Genomic DNA, 25,119 nt, shown 5'->3' with positions numbered 1-25,119 from the left:
AACTAAGGGCTGCTTTCTATAGCAGTAAAGTACTTTTTTCTCTTGAATTTTGAGTGTGTGCTTTTTTTCCCTAAGTGTTAGAATTCACTTAAGTATACTTTAAAAAAAAAAGTAGACATGGTATATTTCTAGAAACTCAAATTATTGAGTAACTTTTGATTCTACTTTGATTTTATCCAGTCTGGATTTTCCTGGAGTGGGGGGGGGAATCTGTTCTTTCCACACAACCTTTTTGAGCTCCAGTCTTCTCATTCATGAACCAATATGAACTGGATTTTGGACTATCCCATTGCTTCATACTGAGATCTGCAATTTATTTTCCAAAGCAGGGTCCTTAGTTACTAATCCATTATAATAATTATCTTTTCAGTGGAGCTGAGAGCTTCCCTTGCATTATGCTGTGGATGTGAACAGTCCTGAACCCAAGTTGCATCCTGAGCCAGCACGTAGAAGCCGGTGCATTCCTCCATCCACTTTCCTAATTTGTTTTAGAAAACTCTTTTTCTTTTCTGTCTTGGAGGAAGTGAGGACTCACATTCTGTTTTTTCCATTGAGTCAATATGGCTCATTCTGGGCAAGACTACCTGACTCACTGAAATCACTCTACCAAAGTAAGAAGAGCTGTTCTTCCCATTAAGAGTGGTCTGCGTCTTGGTGCCTAGAGGAGAGGATTCAGTACAAGGAAGATAATTAATATTAGCCGTGAAATAGAGTGAACTGGATGTAGGTAAGACTTTGCCCCCAGGATTAGACTGCCTTCTAGGCATGAGAGCAGAGAAAGGAGCAGTAGGTTTAGAGAATGAATATATTCATTACTTCTCAGAGAGAGAACACTCTAAGAAAAAGATGTAACATTTTAGTAAATGCTTGGAGAAAGAAACAGTAAGTAGATGACCAGAGTAGCTCCTGAGTCCCTCTTCCTCCCTGAATTCAGTGCCTTCCTTTTTGGGAATTCATATAATATTTATTCAGGAGAAGCCTTCAGCCTAGCCACTTACTTAAAACTGTATGATGGGCCCATATACCTACTAGCGATTTCATTGGTTTCATTCTCAGGGAAACCACCACTAAAATATGGAGATTTAGCAAAATCTTATAATTGTATTTGGGACCATAACTAGTTTGGAATATTTTAATAGCATAATTTAAAATTAACAAAGGAAAGTTATTGTTGTAGATATTTGAAGTCACCTTGTATGACTGGGTACCATTTTATTTATATCTATAGCTGCTTCCCAGGCCCTTTACATGGAAAGAAAATTAATGAAATTAGCAGTCTTAAATGGACAATTTAAAGAGAAGACCAAAATATTTCAATGATAAAGTAAAAAAGGAACACATAATTAAACATGAAAAAGCATGTAAAATTAAATATTAATTTTAAATTATATTTTTAAATGTAAAAAATATATAAAATCAAATATGAAAAAATGTGGTTTTGCATTGCCTTTGATCCTAGTGACTAGGGAGACTGAGGCAGGAAGCTCTTTAGTTTGAGGTCAGTCTCAGCACTTAGTGAAACCCTGCCTCAAAATAAAAATAAAAAGAACTGGGGATGTTGTTCAGTAGTAAAGTATCCTGGGTTCACTACCTGGACCAAAACAAAATACAATAAACAAAAAAGACAAGAAAACAAATTCTAGCGATTATAGCTAGTGTTGAGTACTTACTATCAGTGAGGAACAATTTTAAAGACTTTCTATAATTATCTCTTATAGCAAGGTGATTATGATAGAGTTATTGTGATTGGCCTCATTTTAAGAATATGGATACCTCAGGGCTGGGGATATAGCTCAATTGGTAGAGTACTTGCCTCACAAGCACAAGGCCCTCCGTTCAATCCTCAGCAACACACACACATGCACACACATGTGCACGCACGCACACCAAAAAAAAAAAAAAAAAAAGAATATGGGTACCTTGACATGGAGAACTCTTTTAGGTTAGGAGTAGGTGATGCCATTATTTTAACCCAATGTCAGACCCTACTCCCCTTCCTCATGACTGTTATGCCCTGCTAGTGAAAATGAACACCATATACTTTGCAGCCCTAGACTATACTTAACGGATATGCACAACTAAATTCCCACAACACCTGAAAGGAAGTGTCCAGTGTCCCTGAATGTCATCACCTGCAGATTCCTAAGGTGGAAATATGGCAGTGTGGAGAAGGGTGGTAAAAAGCTATGTCAAGTCATTTGAACTAATAAACTTGTTTGTAGCCAAAAATATAGAATATTTACCAGTGTTTATTGAGTAGAATTTATGACACTAAAACTGCACAATTTCTATATCCAGACACGGGTGTGGTTTTGTATACTGTGATTCATTAGCTCTGTGGAATGTGGAGCAACAGTTAATTACATCTGAGAAAACTATATTAAAACATGGGTAAACAATGATTAGTGAATACAGCAGTATATCCAAGAGAATGTAATACATGTTAAACCAGATCACTGTGTTTTCTGCCTGGCACCTTTTTCTTTTGAATACCCATGGTGTCCTTCCTCACTTCATAGTTTCCCTGATCAGATGTCTGCTTATCAGAAAGTGCTGTGAAGAACCATCTAAAATAGGTTGTGGTCTGTGAGTCAGATCTGGCCCACAGACTGTGTTTGTGAATAAAGTTTTATTGGAATGCAGTTTTGCCCATTGTTTATTATCTCCTGTGATAGCTTTAACAATATAAGGGCAGATTATAGTAATTGTGACAAAGAGGTTTTAACCTGAGAAGACAAAGAGATGGTTTGCCAACTCTTGCTCTAAAATAATACCTCATCTAACTTCACTCTTTGCCAGATTCTCTGCTTTAGGTTTTATTATTATTTTTTAAAACTGGTGTCATGCATCATATTTTATACTTTCAGCCATTTCTACTGCTATTTCCAAGATTTTTTTTGCATATAATCTCAGTTCCAAAAAAGAAAGTGAGCCCTATTTGTTTGGTCATGGTGTCTCACAATCAACAGAAAAAAATTAAAACCTGTGGAATTTTCAAGAACTCTCTTAGAACATCTAACTACATAGTCAGTCCCTCAGGTTAAGTATGAACATGTGATTGAGTTTCAGTTCCTAAACTTTTAAAATTTTGATGAGCTGGCAACATAAATCTGCATCAACCAATACACATTATATTTTGCACTAAGAAATGAACATGAAACAAATAAATTATACTCAAAGGGCATTAATACTTTGTTCTGTTTTACAGTGTTTCTAATGACTGAAATATTGAATTTGATCTTCAGTTGCAGAGAAGTGGGCCCTAATTATAGTGTGTATTCAGAGTCTGAGCGCCAGCTTCTTGGATAAAATTCCTGTGTTCTTTGTGCTGTGCTCAGCAGCACGGTCCGGGAGCAGATATTGACTGAAGTATTCACGTTCACTGAACCGGAAGCCGCCGACTCTATAGAGGCTGCTGTCAAACCTGTTGCGGGGGCCTGGGAGGTACTGGACTGTAACCGACTTTTTTTCTTTGAGTACAATGCTTCCACTCATATTAAGCCTGGCTTCAAAGAAAACAGAAATTTACTGCCATCGTTTTATTTATTTTTCAAAATATGCGTTTGAGAAAATTGAACTTTAACAGAATCTGTCCCCACAGGAAGACACTTAGAGGTGAGTTTTACATGATGAATACTGCCCAAACTGAAGCCGCCTGTAGCTCTTCCTATGTGGCCATCTCTCCTTCACTTAGGTAACAGAGCCCACTTTTCACTAAACAAAGACATGCCATTTCCTATAGCTGCACAGCAAGCTGAGTTCATTTCAGTCCTTTCCCCAGGGGAACAAAGGCCGATGACACAGGGCTGCCTGTCATTCATTCTTATTATTGTTGCATCCCTGTCCCTGCCCCCAGGGAAATTCATCCATCAAAAACTAAAATGTGAGCAGATATGTTTCCAGGAACTGCTTGCTAACTTTTAGAATACTAAGTAACAAATTAGCTAGTTTTTTACCTCTTCTCTGATCCAAGCACACTAAAAGGAAATAGCAGGAGAGAAGTAGGGTTTAAAATTTATCCACTGAGTCTGTAGTATAAGGTAGTAAGATAGGCATGTTTTTTTTTAACAATATTCACTAGATATATGGAAAGAGATTTGAAAAAAAAAAAAGCCATTTTTAGTTTTGGCATGATCTTTGTAAAAGGCATACTGGAATAGTAATGGGTAGGCTTATTGCGGTTAGATAAAAAGTAACATCAAATGGTTCCTGTGCTGACCCAAGTGAAGGGGTGACATTATATAAATATTTAAAGTTATGATGTGGAAAATCATCCTCTCCTTCTCCCTCTCCCTGTTCCTCTCCCTTTTTCCTCTCTGTCTGTCTCTCTACCCCAGAGTGTGTACACGCAGGAGGAGAAAGAATGCTAGACAGGGATTGCCTCAGGGAATGAGATGTATTTCCACTAGAGGAAAAACTGACAATCCATAACTCAAAGCCAAAGGCCACCTAAAATTCCTTCATCCAATGTTCTGGGTTATGCAGCATCTCACATGTTTAAAAGCGACTAATATTTAAAACTTTTTATGCAACTGCATTCATTAACAAGTTCTGAGTTGGGACTGTTACAGGGAACAGAAACAACCCCAATCTAAAATTCTGAACCAATACTAAAGTGAGTTATGTGTGCAGTTGCAGTTGAAAGCTTTCTCTTTTTATTTTTTAAGGCATTCTTTTAACGATTTACCTGTTGAAGGATCCCTGGCTTCTAGACAGCACCTGTAAATTGTTTCTAAGGAGCGGGTGCTCTCACCACAGCCCCAGGTAGCAGGTGCTCAGTTTGAGTGGGGTGTGTCAACTCAGCACACTAAATGATCCCCTCACACCCTGGGTCCCAGGTTTGACAAGGTTAATGTAAGTCACTGCCTACCTGGGAATGATTTAGACACCAATGACACCACCGATACTCTGAAATGGATTCAGATAGTATCCAAATCTTGCCAAGTTCATCATAAGTGAACAATATCTCTATCAGATGGGAGTGAGGTGGGGTGAACACAGCACCAGTAGTTAAATGATTTGCTTATTTGCAGAACAAATCACTACACCATGTTGCTTGAATATGATTTACATTTTTAAGAAGGCCTCTAAAGAAAGTATTCCTGCCTTACTCAAATGCTTCTTGCCTCTATTCAAAGTAACCTCTGGCTCCTGCATAAAACAAAATCCCTGTATTCTTAGTCCCTGTTGTTTTCAACATACACTATAAACACCTGAGAAAATTTTCAGCAACAAATTTGCAACTATAAACTGTAACAAAAGCAATTGGACCTCTAATGGGCACTCTGATTTTTCATATCCTATTTCCCAGGGATATGACAGATTGACTTGAGCCTTATGTTGAATCATATCAATGTTACACAACCTAACAGGTTGGCTGTATTTATTTAAAGTAAGAATTTTATGTTACTTTATGTAGCTTCAGTATGTTACTGTATATGTATGTACACACACTGCACTCACATCTGTCCACTTTCCCCGTGGTAATATCTTGTCTTTGGAACTTGTCAATCCAGACAGCATAGTCTTCCATCTTAGTGAAGCAGTGAAGAGGGGAAAGGAAGGTCAGCCCCAAGTTTTCTAATCTTGTTTTAATGATCAAAATCTGAGCACCTCTGATGTTGGATTTTAGGTCTTCAGTGATACACATACTCATTGGACTGAGGGAAGAATAACCAAGGTTAAGTTTTCACCAAAAGTCGAGGAATAGTAGGGCTCGGCTAAAAGCAGGTACAAATTGCTGCAGAAGCTAAGCCCTGGGGAGGGAATCTCTCCAGTTGAAAAGTTACACCATTGCCAATGCCATATAAGGTTTGTGAGAGAGCCCTGGAGCATTTCCAGAGTGGCTTTTCATTTTCCCAAGTGTGGGTAGCAGGCTGTGGGGATCTGACTTAGCTGATTCACATGCTTCCAAAGGCTTTCCAGTGATCTGAGGAACAATCGAAAGGTGCATTGCAGCGTGTGTAATTTGTTACCCTCCCCCACCCTTTCCCATCTTTTAGCCCAGGCAGACATAGGACTTAGTTATTTAGGTTATTGTTTGTTGTTTCCATGTTGTTGGGAGGAGGGAGTTGTGGAAGTTGAATTGGAGGTAATGAAAAGCGGAGTCCACCCCCTTCCTCCAAGTGTATGGAGGGAAACCTCCTTCCTTGGTCTGTTTGCTTTGCAAGGGTGTTCTTTGATGAGGTCTTTGTTGCAGGCACCCACTGAAGTCTCAGTGTACTCAAGCTTTAGAAAAGGCGATTGGCCCGTCTTTGTTTTCTTTGTTGAACTGTTTATTTTGCTTTCTTCCCACGAGGTTCCCTGGCCCTGCTCTGACAACGCTTTTCTGCATGAATTACATTCCTCGGAGCCACAAGTCTCCTAATTCTTCCAGTCCATTTGATTCCAGCCTGTGTGATTAGTCCATGGCTTCGATCTGCCGTGGGTCTTTGCCAAGCCGAGTGCTTGCTAAGTGCCCCTAATGTGGGGACCTAAAGACATTTTTTAACCTCATTAGTGAGGAGAGAAGTGCTTCATGCCAGCTTAATAATGTGACTACTCTTGAATCATAGCTTTACTAGCTTTAAAATCAGTGAAAGAGGCTACTAAGTCATTTAGTTTCCTTTTGAGTGTGAAGAAGGCAGTTGAAGGAGGAGACTTGAGGTTATTGTATTCCTGTCCAATTTAGAAACATAAGTTGTCCTGGGTGGGGTGGGAGGGGGAGCCCCTTCATGCCATTTAAGTTAGTTCTCATTTGTAAGGCATCTTAGAATTTACATTTCTGAATTTCAGACATTTGCATCTTTAAATCACATTTCATCATTAACACAAAATGTATTGCACCTCTGTGTTGAACTAATGAACTAAATAAAAAATTATTCATCTATTTTAATCATAGCTATTGCTTTTTCTTCTACATATATGTTATGCTCTGAAGTGTGGTTTATAACTGGGACAGAGATTAACAATTGACAGACTTTAAAATTATGCATGTTTAAGCCCTAATAAATATTTCATTCTTTAATGCATTATAGTTCTTTACTGGTCTTGGTAAGACACTGTCATACACCTCAACAAAACTCAGCTGTCTTAAGAGCAAAATTCTGTAAGGGGTCTGTAGGATCTGTTTTTACCTGTGTGTACATGCAGGTGTGTATGCCCATGCACATAAGAACCTTGACTTCAAACAGGTGGGATGCATTGTACCTCACTGGGAGCCTGCATTCATTGGTGGTATACCCAGAAGCAGTTTTAACTTGGGACTTCCAAAAATGAAGACCAAAGAATTTGTCAGAAACGATGGAAACAATTGTTGATTGAAATCATATAGTGAAAATGCCTACTTATATATGGAAGATCTTCCATAAAGGGGAAGTCCCAAACAGTGTGCAATGGCATGGTTTAGATTTCTTTGGGATCCTCTTTTCTTAGCAAGTCCTGGTTTGAAGTGGGCTCTTGACATCTGACCTTTGTGAGCCCCCTCAAATGGCTGGGTATCCTCAGGGCAAACTTCTTGGTGAGTGTCTTTCTACCAGTGCTTCCTTAGGCAATAAAGGTGGTTCTTTACATAGGGAGGATTTATTAGGAAGATATAGTGAAACTTCCTTTGGTTAGAAGAGGCACTTCCTGCTTGGACTGGTCTCTGAAAACAGATCCCCCAGGGAGCTGGAAACAACTCCTCTAATTCTTCCTGTGTAGCACAGAGAAGCATCCCTCATAGTGGGAGATGGATTGCAGCTTTGCTAAATAATTGCCTCTAAGCACATGCCCTCCCTTCCCATACAGTGTTGGTCACATTAGTCCCTGATTAGGCTGTTTTCATGGGCCTCAAAGTGTAATCCCAGAAAATTCAAGCATTGTTCTGTTGGCACCTGGCTTCTGCTGATCCTCAAATCCTGTTCACCGCTGTTGTTGAGGTACCTGTGGGCCTCAGTCAGCTTCCATTCTCAGCTCTGCCACTTGCAGGCTGTTGCTGGATGTCTTCTCTGACCTCCGTGGGCTTTGTTCTCATGTTTGAAATAATGGAGTTAGAACAAATGATTTCTAAGATCTCATCTACTTCACCTCCCCATGATTTCGGGAATGTCTTCATGAATGTGTTCAGATTTGTGCTTTGTTTTCTTCCTTGTGTGTGGACACTTAGAAGGGCATTTTGTAAAAACACTGTGGCTGTAGGCCGTGCATGCCCACATGTCACTTTTTTTCCCCCTGAGCCATAAAATTTCTAGCTTCCTCTTTTCCTCGCGTGAAGATCTGGTGGGAAAGTCCTGCCAGAATGCTGCTCAAACAGCCCTCATTCCTCCCTCTTCTCTCCAAGGGGCACTTTGCATGTTCCTCACTTCAGAGGGCCACCGTGGCATTCTCTAGACAACTGAAAGGTGAACTCAAATAAGTTCCCTTGGAAATGAAAAGGAAACTGGGAAATCACGCCATACTGCACTGTTGAAAGCCTCAAAAATGTTAAAATATAAACTTATTTAAGCATACATGCACATACTTGATTTGAATTGAGATAGTTTTCCTCTGTGTTTAAAAACGGACTTTGATGCTCACTGAAGTAGTCATCTTGAGAGGATGGATTGTTTGATTTCTTGAGAATATTTTAGTAAATACCATTTCTGTTTTGAATTGCATATTGGGTAGCATGAGCACTATCTTTTCACACTTAGTCTCTACAAGCCCTCCAAGTCTCTCTGACTGTGCTCAATAATAGCAAACCTTGTCCTTAATGGAAACTGCTTACTGCTTAAATAATTATCATTTCTTATAAACTAAACAAAACAAAACAAAAAAAAAAACAGCAAAACGGACTTTGAAGCTAGAGTATGTTTGAAGCCAGTTAGATATTTACTGTCAGCTTACTTAATCCATCCAAATCTACTCTCATTGTTTAATCCCATTTTATCTGAAGAACTCAAAGATGTAGCATTCATATAGCACTTAACACAGGACTGTCCCTGCATAGGTATTTGATGAATGGCAGAATTGCCTAATACATACCTATTCCCATATTTAAATCAGCCATTTTAAGTTATACATCCTCTCTTTCTCCTTTTAACAGCTCTGAAATTGGGATGTATTTTATAATCTGTCCTGTTTTGTAGTCATTTATTGGTCATATGGAAGTTTCAGGTTATTTCAATAAAATTATTCTGTTTTTATTTCCCCTTTTGTGCATTTACTGGAGTGGTAGAGGATAAAAATATCTATGTCTTGCTTAACTTTAAAAGAACTGTTTTGAAAACTAAAGTAAAAGTGGAAATCAATAAGGAAGTATTGTCTTATTCATTAGCACCTAATGTTGAGTCTTTAGATCAATGTCATCTAGAGTTGATAAAACACAGTATAGATCCTATATGTATTATATGTGTGTGTACATAGGAATTCAGAAAAAATTGAATTTATTGTCAAGTCTTTTCTCCTAAGATCTCAGACACATTTTTTTTTTTTTAAAACATTACAATAATGGACCTAGTTGCAGGACTGCAAAGTTAAAATGTAAAGAGAATGTTTTCAAAATGCTATTATGGCCCAAATCCTAGAAATAAAAAACGAGGACATCTTCAGCTTGGAACAGCATAAAGGAGAAAAGCATGTGTTGCGTGCTGGTTATGCTGGTGTATTTGTGCAGATGCATAGCACAGGCTCGGAGAGGGTAAGACTTCATGATTAATGGTGTTTATTCTTGACAGAAGCCTCCTTTATTTATCTGCAATACAGTTTAGCGATTTTATCAGGCCCCTGAATGAAAAATATTCAGTCATACCAATATTGCAGTGTAAATTGAGTAGAGTCACTTTTTATTATATCTTTCTGCCTTATCATCTGCACAGTAATTTTCTAGCAGAGGTTTGATATGGAAAGGCTGGATTTAGCTGTACTTGACACAAAGCCTCTTCAATTTCCCCTAAAAGTTCAGGCTGCTCTTAGAAATGTGTGTGTGTGTATGTGTGTGACTCTGTGTATATGTGTGTGTGTGTGTGAGTGTGTGTGTGTGTATGTGTGTGTGTGTAATATATAAACCGTCTTTCTTATCCAAGCAATTTCAGGATTTGAAAGAATAAAGATAAAATGCACAAACCTGGATAGGAAAAATATTGTTAATATAAAAATATCTAATAGCTGTGAACTCACTGGTAAAAGCTCCTTTAGTGTTTAAGCCTGTGGCTCAGTACTGCACCTTTTGCATGGCTTCATGGTCCCACTTTCTTCTAATCAATCACCATCCAAATCCAATCAGCATAAAGCCAGACCCTATCATTTCTCCTGGGAGTGATATCAAAACTGAAGACCAGAGTGGCCCAGAGAAGACATCAGTTGCCGGAATGATGGCAGTGTAGTTCTAGAGGAATGGAGAGAGGAAAAGAAGATATCTCATTTGTAGAATGCACAACTCATTTGTAGAATATTCAAATAATGTGTCACTAAACTTTTAATAAGAGTTTATTCAAGCTGCAGACTTTATAGCATTAATTGTCAAAGCTAATCAATGAGAGACAAGTACCATTGGTTTGAATCATAAATCTTAGATTTCAGGACCAGTGGGGACTTTAAACCTGGTATGTAGAATAAAGATCATTTAGTCCAAATCCTCTCATTTTTACAGATTTATAAAGTAAAGCCCAATAGCTGTTGCCAATAAGTCTCCAGTCTCATGCACAGATTTTTCAAGGGTAATATGAACAAATAATTCTTTCACATCATTTACATGTCTCCAATTAGTTTAATCTTTCCTTTCTTGTGGTACCTGAAGATTTGCTTTCCTTGTGAACAAGGAGGTACAGGAGCAGACTTTGTGACTCCAGAGCAAGTCATCAGGCTCATTTTCATTCTTCAACAATGTTATTCTGTATTCCTGGGCAATGTTCTCTGAAACCATAACAAGACCCCTAAGACAAGCACCTCCTTAGGTGGAAATTAACACTTCTTTCCTGAGTAATATAGAGGAATTGTTCTCTGGTACAGTTGATAGACTCCTTTTCCATATTTAATTAGTTATTTATTAATTTTCATTTGTAGTACTGGGATTGAATCAGGAGGTGCTCTACCACTGAGCTTTATCCACAGTTCTTTTTATTTATTTTTTAATTTTGAGACAGAATCTCACTAAATTTCTGAGGCTGACCTGGAACTTTGATCCTCTTACCTCAGCCTCCCGAGTTGCTGAGAGTTCAGGCATGTGCCATTGCACCCAGCTTACTGAATTTATTTTTGAAAAGTTGATACCCTCAATGGGGATAAGATTCTGGAATACTGAAAAGTGTGTCTAGGATGTAAAATCTTAGTCTACAGGTGGTAGAGTCCTGCAAGCTCTCTTCCCAGTTAAGTCCAAAGAGCCTACCACTTTTTCACCTCTACTCATCCAGAGGTTCTGACAAGCATTGAGGATTTCATTCTACAGTGGAACTATTGAGATCATTAATAATAGTTCCTTGTTGGACATTGCTACTTACCTAAAATAAGGATGATTCAAAAAATGAAGGAAAGTTGGAGTCAGGTGTATCTTGCCAAGGATCTTAGGGAACAATCCAAACAACAGGGTAGTTGGTAGTTAATAATAGTAATAAAGATGATGACTAGGATATAGGAAAAAGCCTACACACTAGCTACTAGAAGACACACCTAAGCTCAGTGAACCAGGCTGCTCTTGACAAAGAATTTATTCTGTCTTATTCTTGATGTTGCTCGATATAGAAATGGCTCAAAATTCCAAATGCACCCTATTGCTAGTGTAAATATCCTCCAGAACTCCTGTAAACCCATGCAACATGAAGCAAGCATTAGTTTGTTGGAATCCACCTTCATGTTTCTAATTATTTCCACCCATTAGCTGAGGCCTCCTGCTGGGCGGGTTCCCACCTAGATAACACATCTTGACCTGTGCTCCTGAAATTTTTAAAATACTGTTTACCTTAAGTTGTTTAAACGACCAGGTAAATGATACCAGCAAACCCTGGCTTGCTTTTTAAATAAACAGTTCAGCCACATCAGTGTTCATAGCTGCTCAATTCACAATAGCCAGATTGTGGAACCAACCTAGATGTCCTTCAATTGATGAATGGATAAAGAAACTGTGGTATATATATATATATATATATATATATATATATATATATATATATATATACACAATGGAATATTACTCAGCCATAAAGAATGATAAAATTATGGCATTTGCAGGCAAATGGATGAAATTGGAGAATATCAAGCTAAGTGAGATAAGCCAATCTCAAAAAAACCAAAGGACGAATGATCTTGCTGATAAGCAGATGATGACACATAATGGGGGGTGGGAGGGGTTAGTGTTAGGGTTAGGGTTAGGTTTAGGATTAGGGTTAGGGAGGGTGGCAAGAATGGAGGAAGGAAGGACTGTATAGAGGGAAAAGAGGGGTAGGAGAGGTTGAGGGGAAGGGAAAAAATAACAGAATGAATCAAACAACATTACCCTATGTAAATTTATGATTACACAAATGGTATGCCTTTACTCTATGTACAGAGAAACAACATGTATCCCATTGGTTTACAGTAAAAAAAATTATAAATAAATAAATAAACAGTTTTATTGAATAAACAGTTTTATTGGAATCTCTTGTGGGTACTTTTGGGTTATTTGTTCCTTTGGCTTATGGGCCTCATGACTAAAACTGAAAAGTTTCTGCATAAGAAGGTCACAATTAATAGAATTCTGCCTTGGTAGAAAAGTTACACCTGGGCAAATGGCACACTTCCCAGGGGCTTTCTAAGTACAGTTATTTCAGCTTACATGGGACCCAGTTGTCCAATGAGCCCCAATTTCTTTGCTACCCATTTGGAAAAGATATAATTTTGCTTATTTGAGTACTGTTGTGGAGACACAGTTCATCAAATTCCAGAAAAATAGAATCTATAGAATGAGTGGAGAATTGTCAGGAAAGTCACAGAAATCAAACCTATTTGAAATTTTTCACACTCTTCAAAGGAAAACAAGTTTTTGGTTTTTTTTAATAGAAAATGAAGTTGCTGAACTAAAATTATAGATTAACCATGCTCTTAAATTAACTTTGAGAAAAAAATTAGATCATATTACTCAGGTCAAGTGGGGTCACTGCCTTTATCTGTTTTGTTAGAAGAGGTGAGATGGGGGTGCTCCTACATAATGCCCAAGGTGTTCCAATATCTGAACTTGCCCCATCTGACTTTAAGACAGCTCACTCCCTATGAGGTCCTAGAAAGAAACCATTACACAAGAAGGCAATGACATGTTGGGTGTGGTGGTGCACACCTGTAATCCCAGCGACTTGGGAGGCTGAGGCAGGAGGATCGGAAGCTTAAAGCCAGTCTTAGCAATACCGAGGTGTTAAGCAACACAGTGAGACCCTGTCTCTGAATAAAATCCAGAATAGACTTGGGGTTGTGGCTCAGAGGTTGAGTGCCCTTTGAGTTCAATCTGTGTTACCAAAAAAAAAAGGTAGTGACAGCAAGGCACCTTTGGCCTTAATTAGCTCAGAGCTCTATTAATAGAAGCAGCAAGAATAAGAGTATTGGCCACAGGGCCAACATCCACCTAGTACTTACCATGTGACAGGTGCCAGGCTAAATGCTTTCTGTATACAATTGTCTCCTCCTTATCCATGGCTTCACTTACCTCAATTCAAAAATATTAAATGGAAAATTTCAGAAACACACAATTCATAAGTTGTAAATGACTTATTACAGTATATAGTTCTAATTGTTCAATTTTATCATTGGTTATTGTAGTTAATCCCTTATTGTACCTAATTTATAAATTAAACTTTACCATAGGTATGGAAGTATGGGAGAATAAAACACAAGTATAGCCAGATGTGATGATGTACACCTGTAATCCTAGCTATTGAGGAGGCTGAGGCAGGAGGATCACAAGTTCTAGGCCAGCCTAGTAATTTAGCAAGGCCCTATCTTGAAGTAAAAAAGGCTGAGGGTGTAGCTCAGTGGTAAAGCACCCCAGTATTCAATCCTCAGGACCAGAATCAAAAATAAAGAAAGAAAAAACAGTATCTATAGTGTTTGATAGTATCTGCAATTTCAGGCCTCCACTGAGAGTCTTGGAGCCTATCTGCCAAGAATCAGATGGGACCTCTGTGCATTCTTGGTAAAAATTAAATAGGATGAAGCCTCTCATATTCCATCTAGGTTTAAACAGCCATAGAGCAAAACAGACTTTTAAAGATCTAATTCACTCAGCTGTCGAATCTAGGTCTGAGGTCCCACAACTGGTGTATGGAACAGCAGTTCAGAATGCACACTCCCAGATACGTTGAAAGGGGCAATGGGAGAGAGACAGGAATACCTTTGCATGGAATATTTGGACTCCATTTTCATGACAGCAAAAGCTGCTAAAATAATGGTTTTAAATGTAATCTGCACTTATGCAACTAAACTGTTCAAAATTGATGCTATGAAAAAATGGTTTAACAGCTACCATTTTAATCAGGTATATTGTCTTTCCCATTAGATTTCCCTCTTCTGCTTGTTGATGAAGTGTCAGAGACACACCTTGAGCTTTCTCTATATGAGGGATAATTGGGGCAGGAAAGAAATGTGTTCTACTATGAAATGTGTTTGCTTAGCTCCTAAGTACTTATTTGGACCAATAATATGTTCATTAGGGGCTCTTTTTAATAATAATACATTATGCATTATAGTTGGTTGGATAGACTTTCTTTTAATTCTTTGACCTTGAAATTATAATCTATTAATATAGAAATATTTACAGAAAACTTTTTTGGCAAATTGCTTTAGGCAGTCTCCTCTGGGAGGAATAAAATCAATTTTAGCTATAAATAATTTCATTGCTCTTGCAAGACAGCACTTATATAACATTTTTTCAGTTGTCAGAAGGACATGACCAACATAGTGTGAATAGTTGCTTGGCTTCTCCATTCACAGAAAACTCCTTTGATTGCCTTAGCAGTGGAGTCTCTCTATCCTCACCCAGAATTTATATACAGAAGCCTAACTTCCATAATTCACTTCGAATTTAGGCTAAAGCACCAATTAGACTATCATTATTTAATAGCAGCAAATATTATATTTATTTATAACACCTTTTAAGGTATGGATGTTTTATAAATTTTGAAAAATACAAATCTGTATATATTTGGTTTTCTGAATTTAATAGAATCAATGGGAACCACTATGAGGAATCTCATTATGTTTGGCATGTGTATAAAATATGTGTATCCCTTTTTAAAAGATGAATAATGAACAATATGCATAACAAAGTGTTATATATATGTATATATGCATATGTATCTGTGTATATATGTACATACACAGAGAGCTATATCTATTATCACAAAGCAAACCTGTAACCACTAAACAAGACTAAAATGGAATATAGATACATATCAGAAGCCCATCTTTTACACTCTTCCCCCGACCCAAAGGTGAATATTTTCCTAACACTATAGTTGACTTATTTTTTTTTACTGTTAAAATTGACTCTTATCTGTTATTAAACTTTGTATAAGAGGGAACCATACAGGATCTTATATTCTTTTGCTGCACTTCTTCTATTCAACATTATGTTTGTGAGATTTTTTTACATTGTAATTTGTTCATTTTCATAGCTGTTCAGTATTTCATTTGTTCATTGAATCATTTAGTCACTCTATTACTAATAGATATCTGGTTGTTTCCAGTCTTGAAGTGGATAAATAATGCTTCTATGGACCTTGGAATACATATGGCACATGTACACACACACACACACACACACACACACACACACACACACCAAGAAAAGAGATTGCTGGATTATAGGGTACATATCTACTCAAGTAGCCAGAGTCCAACTGTTTTCCAAGAGACTGTGCTGGCTTATATTCATATAGTTTGAGAGTTCCTATTGCACCAAATCCTCATCAATTTTTGGTACTGTCAGCCTTTTTAATCTTAGCCATTCTAGTGGATGTTTAATGATAACTGGTTGTGATTTTGATTTGCACTGCACTACTCATGATGTTTATAAAAGTTTGTTCGAAGGCATTGGAAAAACTATTCTTAAGAGAGAAAACTTAAATTCCAGTGTATCATTTTTATTTTAAATAAGTACAAAGTGCGTAATGCTTGGAAAATGCTGGGAGTGAATACTTGAAAATGCTGATGTTGGTCAGTGGTGGATAGTTTGGCTATAGAGAAAAGCTCCTTTTGTAAACCAATAATTTCTTAATTTTTTCATTCATAGATATGAGTTCTTTTTATTTTCAGATATAAATACAAAGTAAAATTAAGAAAGTCATTCTCAAAAATATCTTGAAATGATGTTTCACCAGTGACACAAATATTACTCTGTTATAAAGAAATGAACTCTAACCCTTAAATTCTCCATTTAAGGAAGAATTCACTGTCTTAGCATAAATGTGTACCCTAAGTAACACGTGGCCTTCTGTGGCCCCTTCTGTTCAGATCCTATCTGCCTTTAGTGGTGGTTCATGTTCCATATTTTTCATGATCAAGATGTGTCCTAGAAGCCTCTTATGAGTGCTTTGGGGCTCTGCCACCCATCAGACAAAATGCACTCCTATTCCTTATGTGTTATCGTCACTCTTAGGAGAAGGGACCAGGGATTGTGTAACCATATGTTATGTCTCTTGAAATCACTCCAAGTGCTGAAATAATATTGGTGTCTTAGTAAATGGATTTTCAATAAAATATGTGTCCAAAGAAGAGGCATTGAAACATTTATCTGTGTTTCTATACAAGTGGTTTTTAAAAATGGAAATCCCAAATGGTAAATATGTAAAAGGCACAAGTTAGTTCAACTGTGATGGGGAACATTCTTGAACTGCAAGGATGATGAAAATAGGATTGGGAATAGAACCACATTATCAGTTAGAGCCCTGGCAGTATAGTGGACCCAGGGGCCTTAACGGATGAGCCGCACCTCCAACCATTTTTTATTCTTTATTTTGAACAAGGTCTCACTAGGTTGCTGAGGACCTTGCTAAGTTGCTGAGGCTGGCCTTGAACTTGCAATCCTCCTGCCTTAGCCTCCCAAGCTGCTGGGATTACAGGTGTACACCACCAGGCCTGGCTGACGGAGTGGGTTGGGGCAGAGTTAAGAGGATGAACAAGTGATAAGAATGCCCCCTGGAAATAGTAGATTTGTAAAGAAAAAGTGATTCATTGAGGGCAGGAACTGCTGAAGACAGCTGCCCATGGGGAGCAGTAGCTGTGGGGGAAGAACACACACTGCAGAACTGTAGCTAGAAGACAGGAAAGGGGGGCAAAATATACCCTGACTTCTTTCCCCCCACCTCCAGTTCCTGCCAGCACATCCCATTAGTGGAGATCCAAGGAAGTGAGCCAACTGATTCAGCCCTTAAAGACCAGGCCCTGGCCTGGCTCTGTGGTGAAGGAGGTGAAAATGGAGTCACTTCCACAGCCATCTGCATTTCAGGGTCACCTGGTGCTTCCAGGACAGAGATTATCTGGAAGCTTACCTCACACTCTACAAAAGACAAAGTGTGGAATTGTACAAACTTCTGACATGTCTAGTGTATGAGTTGTGCGTACTGTAATTATTTTTCAACTATATGGAGAGAAAGCCAGATTTTTACTACAAATTGTAGTTTAATAATATTGTGCTTTTATTGAATGATTAATACGTTGAAAACATATCATAAGGGGTAAGTCCCCTTCGATCTCTTATTAGGCCTCTGCTTCAATATGAGGAACAGTATCTAATTGCTCTATAAAAGTCAAAATGAAACAAACAATCTTGTTACGTAAAAACCTAACACGTTTTAGTTTTCAGTAGTTAGAGTACTCATTCATAGAAGAAAGGGAAGTGTGTGCATTTCCAGCATTGCAGGCAATGTGAAAAGAAACCGTAATAATCTGGCATATAAACCTTGCTTCATGCTCTCATAATGGGTAATGCAAATGATTAAACACTCTGATTTTAATCTTGGCGTTTTAGTAACCCAATAAGATAGATGAAAAGGCAGTAACGAATTAGATTACATAATAATATTTCATTCTGACTAAGAAGTTTAGCTATTCTTTGCAACATATATGTGCTTTTTGTTTTTAAGTTTATCATACTTAAAATTAGTATTAGGACATTTTTAACAGTGTTGTACTACACAGTTAAAAATGCCCTAATAAGAATCCTCTACTCTTTTCATTATAATCTATTTTCAGAGCCTTATAAAAAATTAATCTGAATTCAAATTATGGCCACAAACCAAAACAGCTTTATAATATTTTAGTGTCTTTGGGGAAAACACCAAAATAACCCCTATCTTCTTTCTTGTCTAAACTTGTGCTTCATTTCATTCCACTGGGCTGTCAGAAACAAAATGGCAGCTCTACTCATTACGTTTTCATGGCCTTGGAAAGACACATGGGTAGAAACAATAGAGGAGATGTTATTGCTGTGTAGGGATATTGGGGCCTTGCATATATGAGCCAAGTTGCAGAGGTAATGAAGCAACACCTCATCTTCTCAGCCTGGCCTTGGCAGCCCAGACAATTCTCGCCTGGGAATCTCTGGTTTCCAGACAGCAGTTTGTATGATTTTGTTTGGAGTCTCACAGGTGTGTTTCTGTCATCTTTTGCTACAGCATAAATAACATGGAAGATCTGTTTTTAGGCCAGTTGGAAGTTTCAGTGTTTTCCTCAGAATATTTGTTGTTTGGTTTTTTCCTCTCCGTGATTTGGGAACACCTTCAGTGATTGAGCATACAGATCCAGAACTGTGTGGAGAGCCACAAAGACAGAGAAAGTGATGGAGGCCAACAGTAATCTTTGGTTCTATTCCTATGTGTATCTATTGAAAATATAAACCAAGAGAGAGACATCTATAATTTTTTTTCTTAGCGATGCTTAAATTCTCAAATGCAGATTTTTAATAAATTCAAAAAACATTTACCAGGTCAAGTATAGAATAGTTTGTAAACTTATATGTGTTATTTATATGGGGAATTTGTGGCTGCCTTCTTCTCACTTCTTCCTCCTCTTCCTTTGATAGAATTCTCCCTCCTCTGGTCATAATATTGAATGGTTCCTGCACATAGCAGTGAACATACATCTGACCTGTTCAATTTAAGAAGCTTAACCTTCCCCCTCAGATTTTCTTTACAGGTAAAAACATAATAACTGACAAATGATCTTGCTGCCAAGAATTTGAAAGTGGATCTGTTAGGTAATGTAAAAAGCAGCTTTATTGAAAGACTCTAATTTATATACAGTTACATCCATGTCAGGCGGCTGCTAGAGCCATTGTAGTTCAAGGTTGAATGCTCAAGAGTTGTTGGCTTAGAAACTCATTTTTGTCAGCACTAGAGAAACCTCATGCTAGCCTGAGTCACAAGAGCCTGATGTGGAAACATAATTAATATTACCCAACTTTCAGTGAGAAATCGAACAGCAAGGAAAGAGAGTGGAACACCAGCTGCTGCTTCCTAGGAAGCCAAACTGCCATTTGGACATGTGTTTGCTGAGTCTAGAATCAGAAGAAAAGAAGTTTGATTGGTTTTACAAAGTCGTTTACCAAGTGCCCTGCTCAGCAGGCACCAAGTTCCCATCTTTACGTGCATGGACTCCAACCCTGACAGCATCTTCTTGTTTTTGTTTTGTGTGTAAGTAAATGGATCCCTGAGTGAAAGTGAGTGACGGAACTTGAGCTCAATTCCAGTTCCTTTTCAAAACCCTTGCATTTAATTACCTAGTCCATGTTCTTTTTTTCTTTTTAATTTTTAAATTTTATTTGTTCTAACTAGTGGTACATGACAGTGGAATGCATGTATACATTTGGATAGATCATACATAAATAGAGTGTAGTATCTCACTTTTCTGAGTATACATATTGCAGGATCACATCAGTCATGCAGTCATACATGCACATGAGGTAATGATATCTGTTTCACTCTCCTATTCCTTCCCTCATACCCCTTTCCCTCCCTTCACTCCCTGCTACCTAATATAAAGTAACTCTAGTTCATGTCCGTAACCACCTCATGTGACTTTGTGAGAGAACCTTGGGAAACCCAGGTATGCTTTCCCAACGTGCTTCCAGGAGGGGAAAAATGAAGGCTTAAGCATTCAGATTAGCTTTGCAAAGAACCTGCCAAGGTTTCCTTCAGTAGGAGAATGGATACATAGACTGGGCTACATCTAAAGGATGGAATATTGCTCTGTGCTAGAAAGAAATGAACTTTTAGGCCAGGAAATGATAGAGGGGGAAACAGATGTGTATTACTAAGTGAAAGAAATCAGTATGAAAAAGCTACACACTGTGTGATTCCAACTATGTGGCATTCTGCAAAAGGCAAAAACTAGAAAAAGAGTAAAAAGATCACTGGTTTCTAGGGGTTGAAAGGTCGGGGAAGGAAGGAAGAATTAGTGAAACAAGGGACTTTAGGGATAGTAAAACTACTCTGTAATACTCTCATGGTGGATACATATCATTATACATGTGAATTTTGGATGTTCACATTATAATGATGTATCGATGTAGGTTCATCGGTTATTGAACAATGTAGCACTCTGGTGGGCAATGCTGATAATGGTAAGAAGCTATGCATGTGTTGGGGAAGTGGGGATGCAGGAAATCTCTTTACTGCAGCTTGATTTTGCTGTAAATAAAAAAAAAAAACAATTAAAAAAAAAGAAGAAGAAGAAGAAGGTCCCAGCATTTTAGTATTTGAAATAATATAGTATGCTGTATTTGCACTCCTAATATGTATATGCATGATGATATGTGTATTACCTGTGATTTTATAGCTATAAAGACATATGTGTATGTGTACTGAAATTTCATTATGCATTGGGCTCAGTACTTGGGAATACTTACATTAACTTCCCAAGACCCTTTCAAAGTAGGTATCCTCCCTGATGGACAGTTAAGTGCAATGTGAGGATGAGGATCAGCCAAGGTCACACAGCTGCTGGGAACAGAGCTGGGCTCTCACCCTCATTGCTTCTCACTATGCTAAAGTTCTGACACCTGTGTCCAGAGTTTCCGATGACCCCTGAATGAGTAACCTTTATTAAAGACTTTCCTGTTCTTGTAACTCCTGTTCACTTTCCATTCATAGGAGTTGATTACTAGATGGTTTGTTTCCTTAGGGATATCAGCATATGCTTGCTTATTTTGCATTCTTATCTAAAGGCATGTCCCATCCACCTAACAGGGATCCCATCTCCTCCACTGTATTTCTCTGGAAGGGACACGTTTGAATTCAATGGAGCGGAGAACCTCAACTTCATCTCCAAATCCTGGAGGAACGCTCCTTCCTAATGTTGCTTCTTTCTTGTGTGTATGGCCAGTAGGGTCCAACGCTTCAGGGAAACCACAGCCAGGTCTTAGATCTTAACTCACTGGAAGCTAGCACAGTAGTTACCTTCAGTCTGTTTGTGAGAAAGGGTCAAATGAGAGTGACATAGTAGAGCAGATGTCAGATTTCCAGATTTTCACAAGGAGAGGAGAATATCTGCCATCTCTGAGTGTCCTTGACTTTCTTTGGGGTTGGTGACCACTCCAGCCTGATTTGCATGATTTTCATGTTTTTCTGGGTACTGATTTGTCTTCCTGTGCGTGATTCTCCAAAAGAGAATTTGGACCTCTGTAGGTATTCTTACTACTCTTCTCAAGTCAGGTATTTTAGAAAAATAATAGGGTCCCATCTTTTTCTAAATTAAAGAAACCCAGTAAGACGTGGTGACCTCTCTTGGTTTTTAGCTCATATCATTCAGACAGAGTTTGTTATATTCACAAAAGCCCATCAGGAGGTGAAATCCCAAGGGCTTCTTGAAGCCGCTGCTCCCCAATGTCTGCTCTGCTGGTCCCTCAGCATAAACCTACAAATAAGTTTTTGTTTTGTAAAAATTATTTTTGAATCATATTGGAAGAATTCATTGTCCTTTCTGGTAGAAAACAAAGTTGAGTGTGGTGGCACATGCTTGTGATCCCAGGGACACAAGGACACAATGTGAGCTTGAGGCAGGAGGATGGCAAGTTCCGTCAGCCTCAACAATTTAGTGAGCCCCTCAACAACTTAATGAGACCTGTCTCAAAATAAAAAAAAATTGAAAATGACTGGGAATGTAGCTCAGTGGTAGACTGTCCCTAGATTCAATCTCTAGTAACAACAACAACAAAAAAAAATGAAAAAGAATATATGAATTTGAGCATCCTCCATACCCTGTTATGTAACAAGCGTGTCTAAATGGAGTTCAGGATTTAACCAGTGACAGACATGTCTAAATGGAGGTTAGGTTTCACAGTGACACAAAGATAACTTGTAGTAACAAAGCTAGCTAAAATAGGCCAATCCGTCATGCCAATTTCTGTTTATTTTATGATTTTCTCAGGTGTGCTGGAAGCCATTTATTTTTATTTTTTAATTAACACATAATTATTGTACATATTTTTGGGGTTACATATTTATGGGATAACACACGAGGTATCAGTTCATATACACATTGTGTCCTAGTTAACCAATTTAAACATACATAATATCTCTAATTTCTGACGGGATAGAAAATCCTCACATTGTTTTGAAAAGAAATAGCTTATGGTGGTGACTTGTAAATTTAGTAAACTCTGGATTTTTGTTGTACTTCACCGGAAGTAGAATCTGGGTAACAAATCAAAAGCCTTATTTTTCTCCTTCGTTCATAATAAAGAAAGAAAAAGGATAAAGTGAGAAATCACCCCAACTGTATTTCAGCCTCTTATCACCTACTGAGAGAAAATTCACTACTTGATCTTTGGCTCACTCCTTTCAGCACTTGTGCTGAGCACTTAGTGGGGCTGGTGTTGGGTCAGCAAGGCTCTGTTCCGACAGATTGATGGGACCAGGACCCAGTCAGCAGCACCCTTTGCTTCTCAAGGACAAAATGTACTTCTCCCTCCCTTTCATTTCACTTCTCAAGCCAGTGGCATAAGAGGAATTTGATTTCTCAGTTCATTCGGCTCTTTCAGGGCCTCTCCCTTTTATGGCCATGCCCTCTGTGAAGGGGAAATGAAGAGCACACATGTTTAACCTGTCAGCCAGTTCACTGGATTTATCCACACAAAATGTTTTCCACCAGGGAAGGAATAAGGTGTGAGGGCTACAGAGACTGGTCATTGTAGTCATGGTGTCCCCAGGAACTTTAGGGGTGGCCTGGGTTGGGAAGTCTGAAAGAATTCAGAGACCAGACGGAGGAATCTCCAAGAGAGACCAGGACATGGTGGCAGCAAGGGGTATTTCACGGCTTTCCTACATTTGTTGAAATCTTGCATTCTGCCTTGGCTCATTCTAACCAAGGCATGAGCTTGATCATAACCCCCGTCTTGGCCAACTTTCTAATTCTAAAATTACTTAGTCACTGATTGTTTGCTAAACACAGCCAATCAGAAAGTCACGTGAAAAATGGATGTAAGCCTGGTGCTGTGGCACATGCCTGTAATCCCAGCAGATCAGGAGGCCGAGGTGGGAGGATCGAAAGTTCAAAGTCAGCCTCAGCAACTTAGTGAGACCCTGTCTCTCAATAAAATATAGAAGGGCTAGGCATGTGGCTCAGTGGTGAAGCACCCCGAGTTCAATCCCTGTATGGAAAAAAAGAAAAAGAAAGAAAAATGGACATAAACAGAAAGCTGATTATCACAGAGAAAAGAAACTGCCTTCAAAGTAGTGAATCCTAAATCTGTAAAATTGGTTTTACTCACCACTATGAGTCCTTTGGAAGTCAGGTGTGTGTGTATATATGGAATGACCAATTTCACATTTCTTATAGACTTTAATCTTCCCTCTCCTGTATGGGCAGTGCTGCCATGGGCATGCCTAGACTTCGGACCAGATGAGTTTGGGGTTTCTCTCTCTCTCACCCTCTTTCTCTTTCTTCCTCTTTCTTCCTCTGCCTCTTTCTCTCTATGCAACCCCCTGATGGTAGGAAATAAGTTTTAAATGGTGCTGCTAATGATTAAATCAAATTAAAAATATAATTGTAACCACTTTAAGCTCAGTTGCCAGTTGTGTAGAATTTCTTCTCCTGTGGGAAGCCAAAGGCTGACCTTATTTTCCTATATTCAGAGTGTGATGAAATTTCTCAAAGGTCAATTTTCTTTGCCCAAATAATTGCCAGGTGGCACTCTACCTTCAGTGTATTGTCCTGAGTTTAAGGTAAGAGTACTGGAAATGTATATGCCAGTCACTTTTTCTCCAAAGACACCTTGAGCTCACTTAAAATCTTATTTATTTTCTCTCACCGAGAGCCTCTGCCTGTGCTGATATTTGTCTCATGCATACCTCTTGTGTTTGATTTTCTCGGTACCCAGGCCTTCTGCCTTATCTAGTAGCCCGACGTATTCAGACCTGCCCTTCATTAGGATCTCCCCGCATCGGAACCCTGCTGCAGCTTCTGAGTCTCCCTTCAGCCCTCCGCACCCCTACATTAATCCTTACATGGACTACATCCGGTCCCTGCACAGCAGCCCGTCCCTCTCCATGATCTCGGCAGCCCGTGGGCTGAGCCCTACAGATGGTAAGTCTCAGACCTATTCTGCTTCCCTAGATTAACTCTCTTCCTTCCTGCACCCCACCTCAGGTATTGTATACAGTAGATGTAATATTTAGTGAGTGTTTCCCATGTGCCAGGCATTGTACCAAGTGCTTTAAGGGCTTGATTTCATTTCACACTCACAACACTTTTATGTGGTTGGTGTTATCTTCGTTTTCAGGTAAGGGTAGCAGTGTGCAGAGGAATCCACTAACTTGGAACTTTCTCATTCCATGGCTAGTAGGTGGCAGAGGTGAAACTCAAAAGTCACATTTTGCTGACTCCCCAAGCCTTGTTCATAACTGCTGTTTTCTTCTGCTATCTGTACCTGATCAGACGGGCCCTGCATATGGGTAACCTGGGCATTTCATTTACCTTCTGATAAACACTTTTATGAGTGTCAGAGACACATTGGTGCAGGTGTGTCTATTAGAGCAGTAGTCCACAAATTTTAATGTACATAACAATCACTTAGGGATCCTGACAAAATTGAGCCTGCATCAAGTGGGACCTGAGATTCTACATTTCTAAAAATTGATGTTAATTCTATTGGTCCATGGACCACACTCTTGAGTAGCAAGATCTCAGGAAACATGATGGTCCAGACCTGTTGCATGTACTTTT

At 38.6% G+C, this 25,119-nt stretch overlaps 1 protein-coding gene across 3 annotated transcripts in view; it reads left to right on the top strand.

Moving 5' to 3' along the window:
- Positions 1-25,119, top strand: part of Gli3 (GLI family zinc finger 3) — a 273,034-nt gene that overhangs the window by 159,318 nt on the left and 88,597 nt on the right. For all 3 annotated transcript variants that reach the window (XM_047562531.1, XM_047562532.1, XM_047562530.1), the window contains exon 5: positions 24,275-24,480. In XM_047562531.1, coding sequence (XP_047418487.1) covers positions 24,275-24,480 — 206 coding nt within the window. The remainder of the gene's footprint in view (positions 1-24,274; positions 24,481-25,119) is intronic.

The sequence above is a fragment of the Sciurus carolinensis genome, chromosome 8 (genome assembly GCF_902686445.1).
Source record: "Sciurus carolinensis chromosome 8, mSciCar1.2, whole genome shotgun sequence".
Classification (NCBI taxonomy): Eukaryota; Metazoa; Chordata; class Mammalia; order Rodentia; family Sciuridae; genus Sciurus; species Sciurus carolinensis.
Note: the sequence above shows the minus strand (reverse complement) of the source record. Positions and strands in the feature narration are given on the sequence as shown.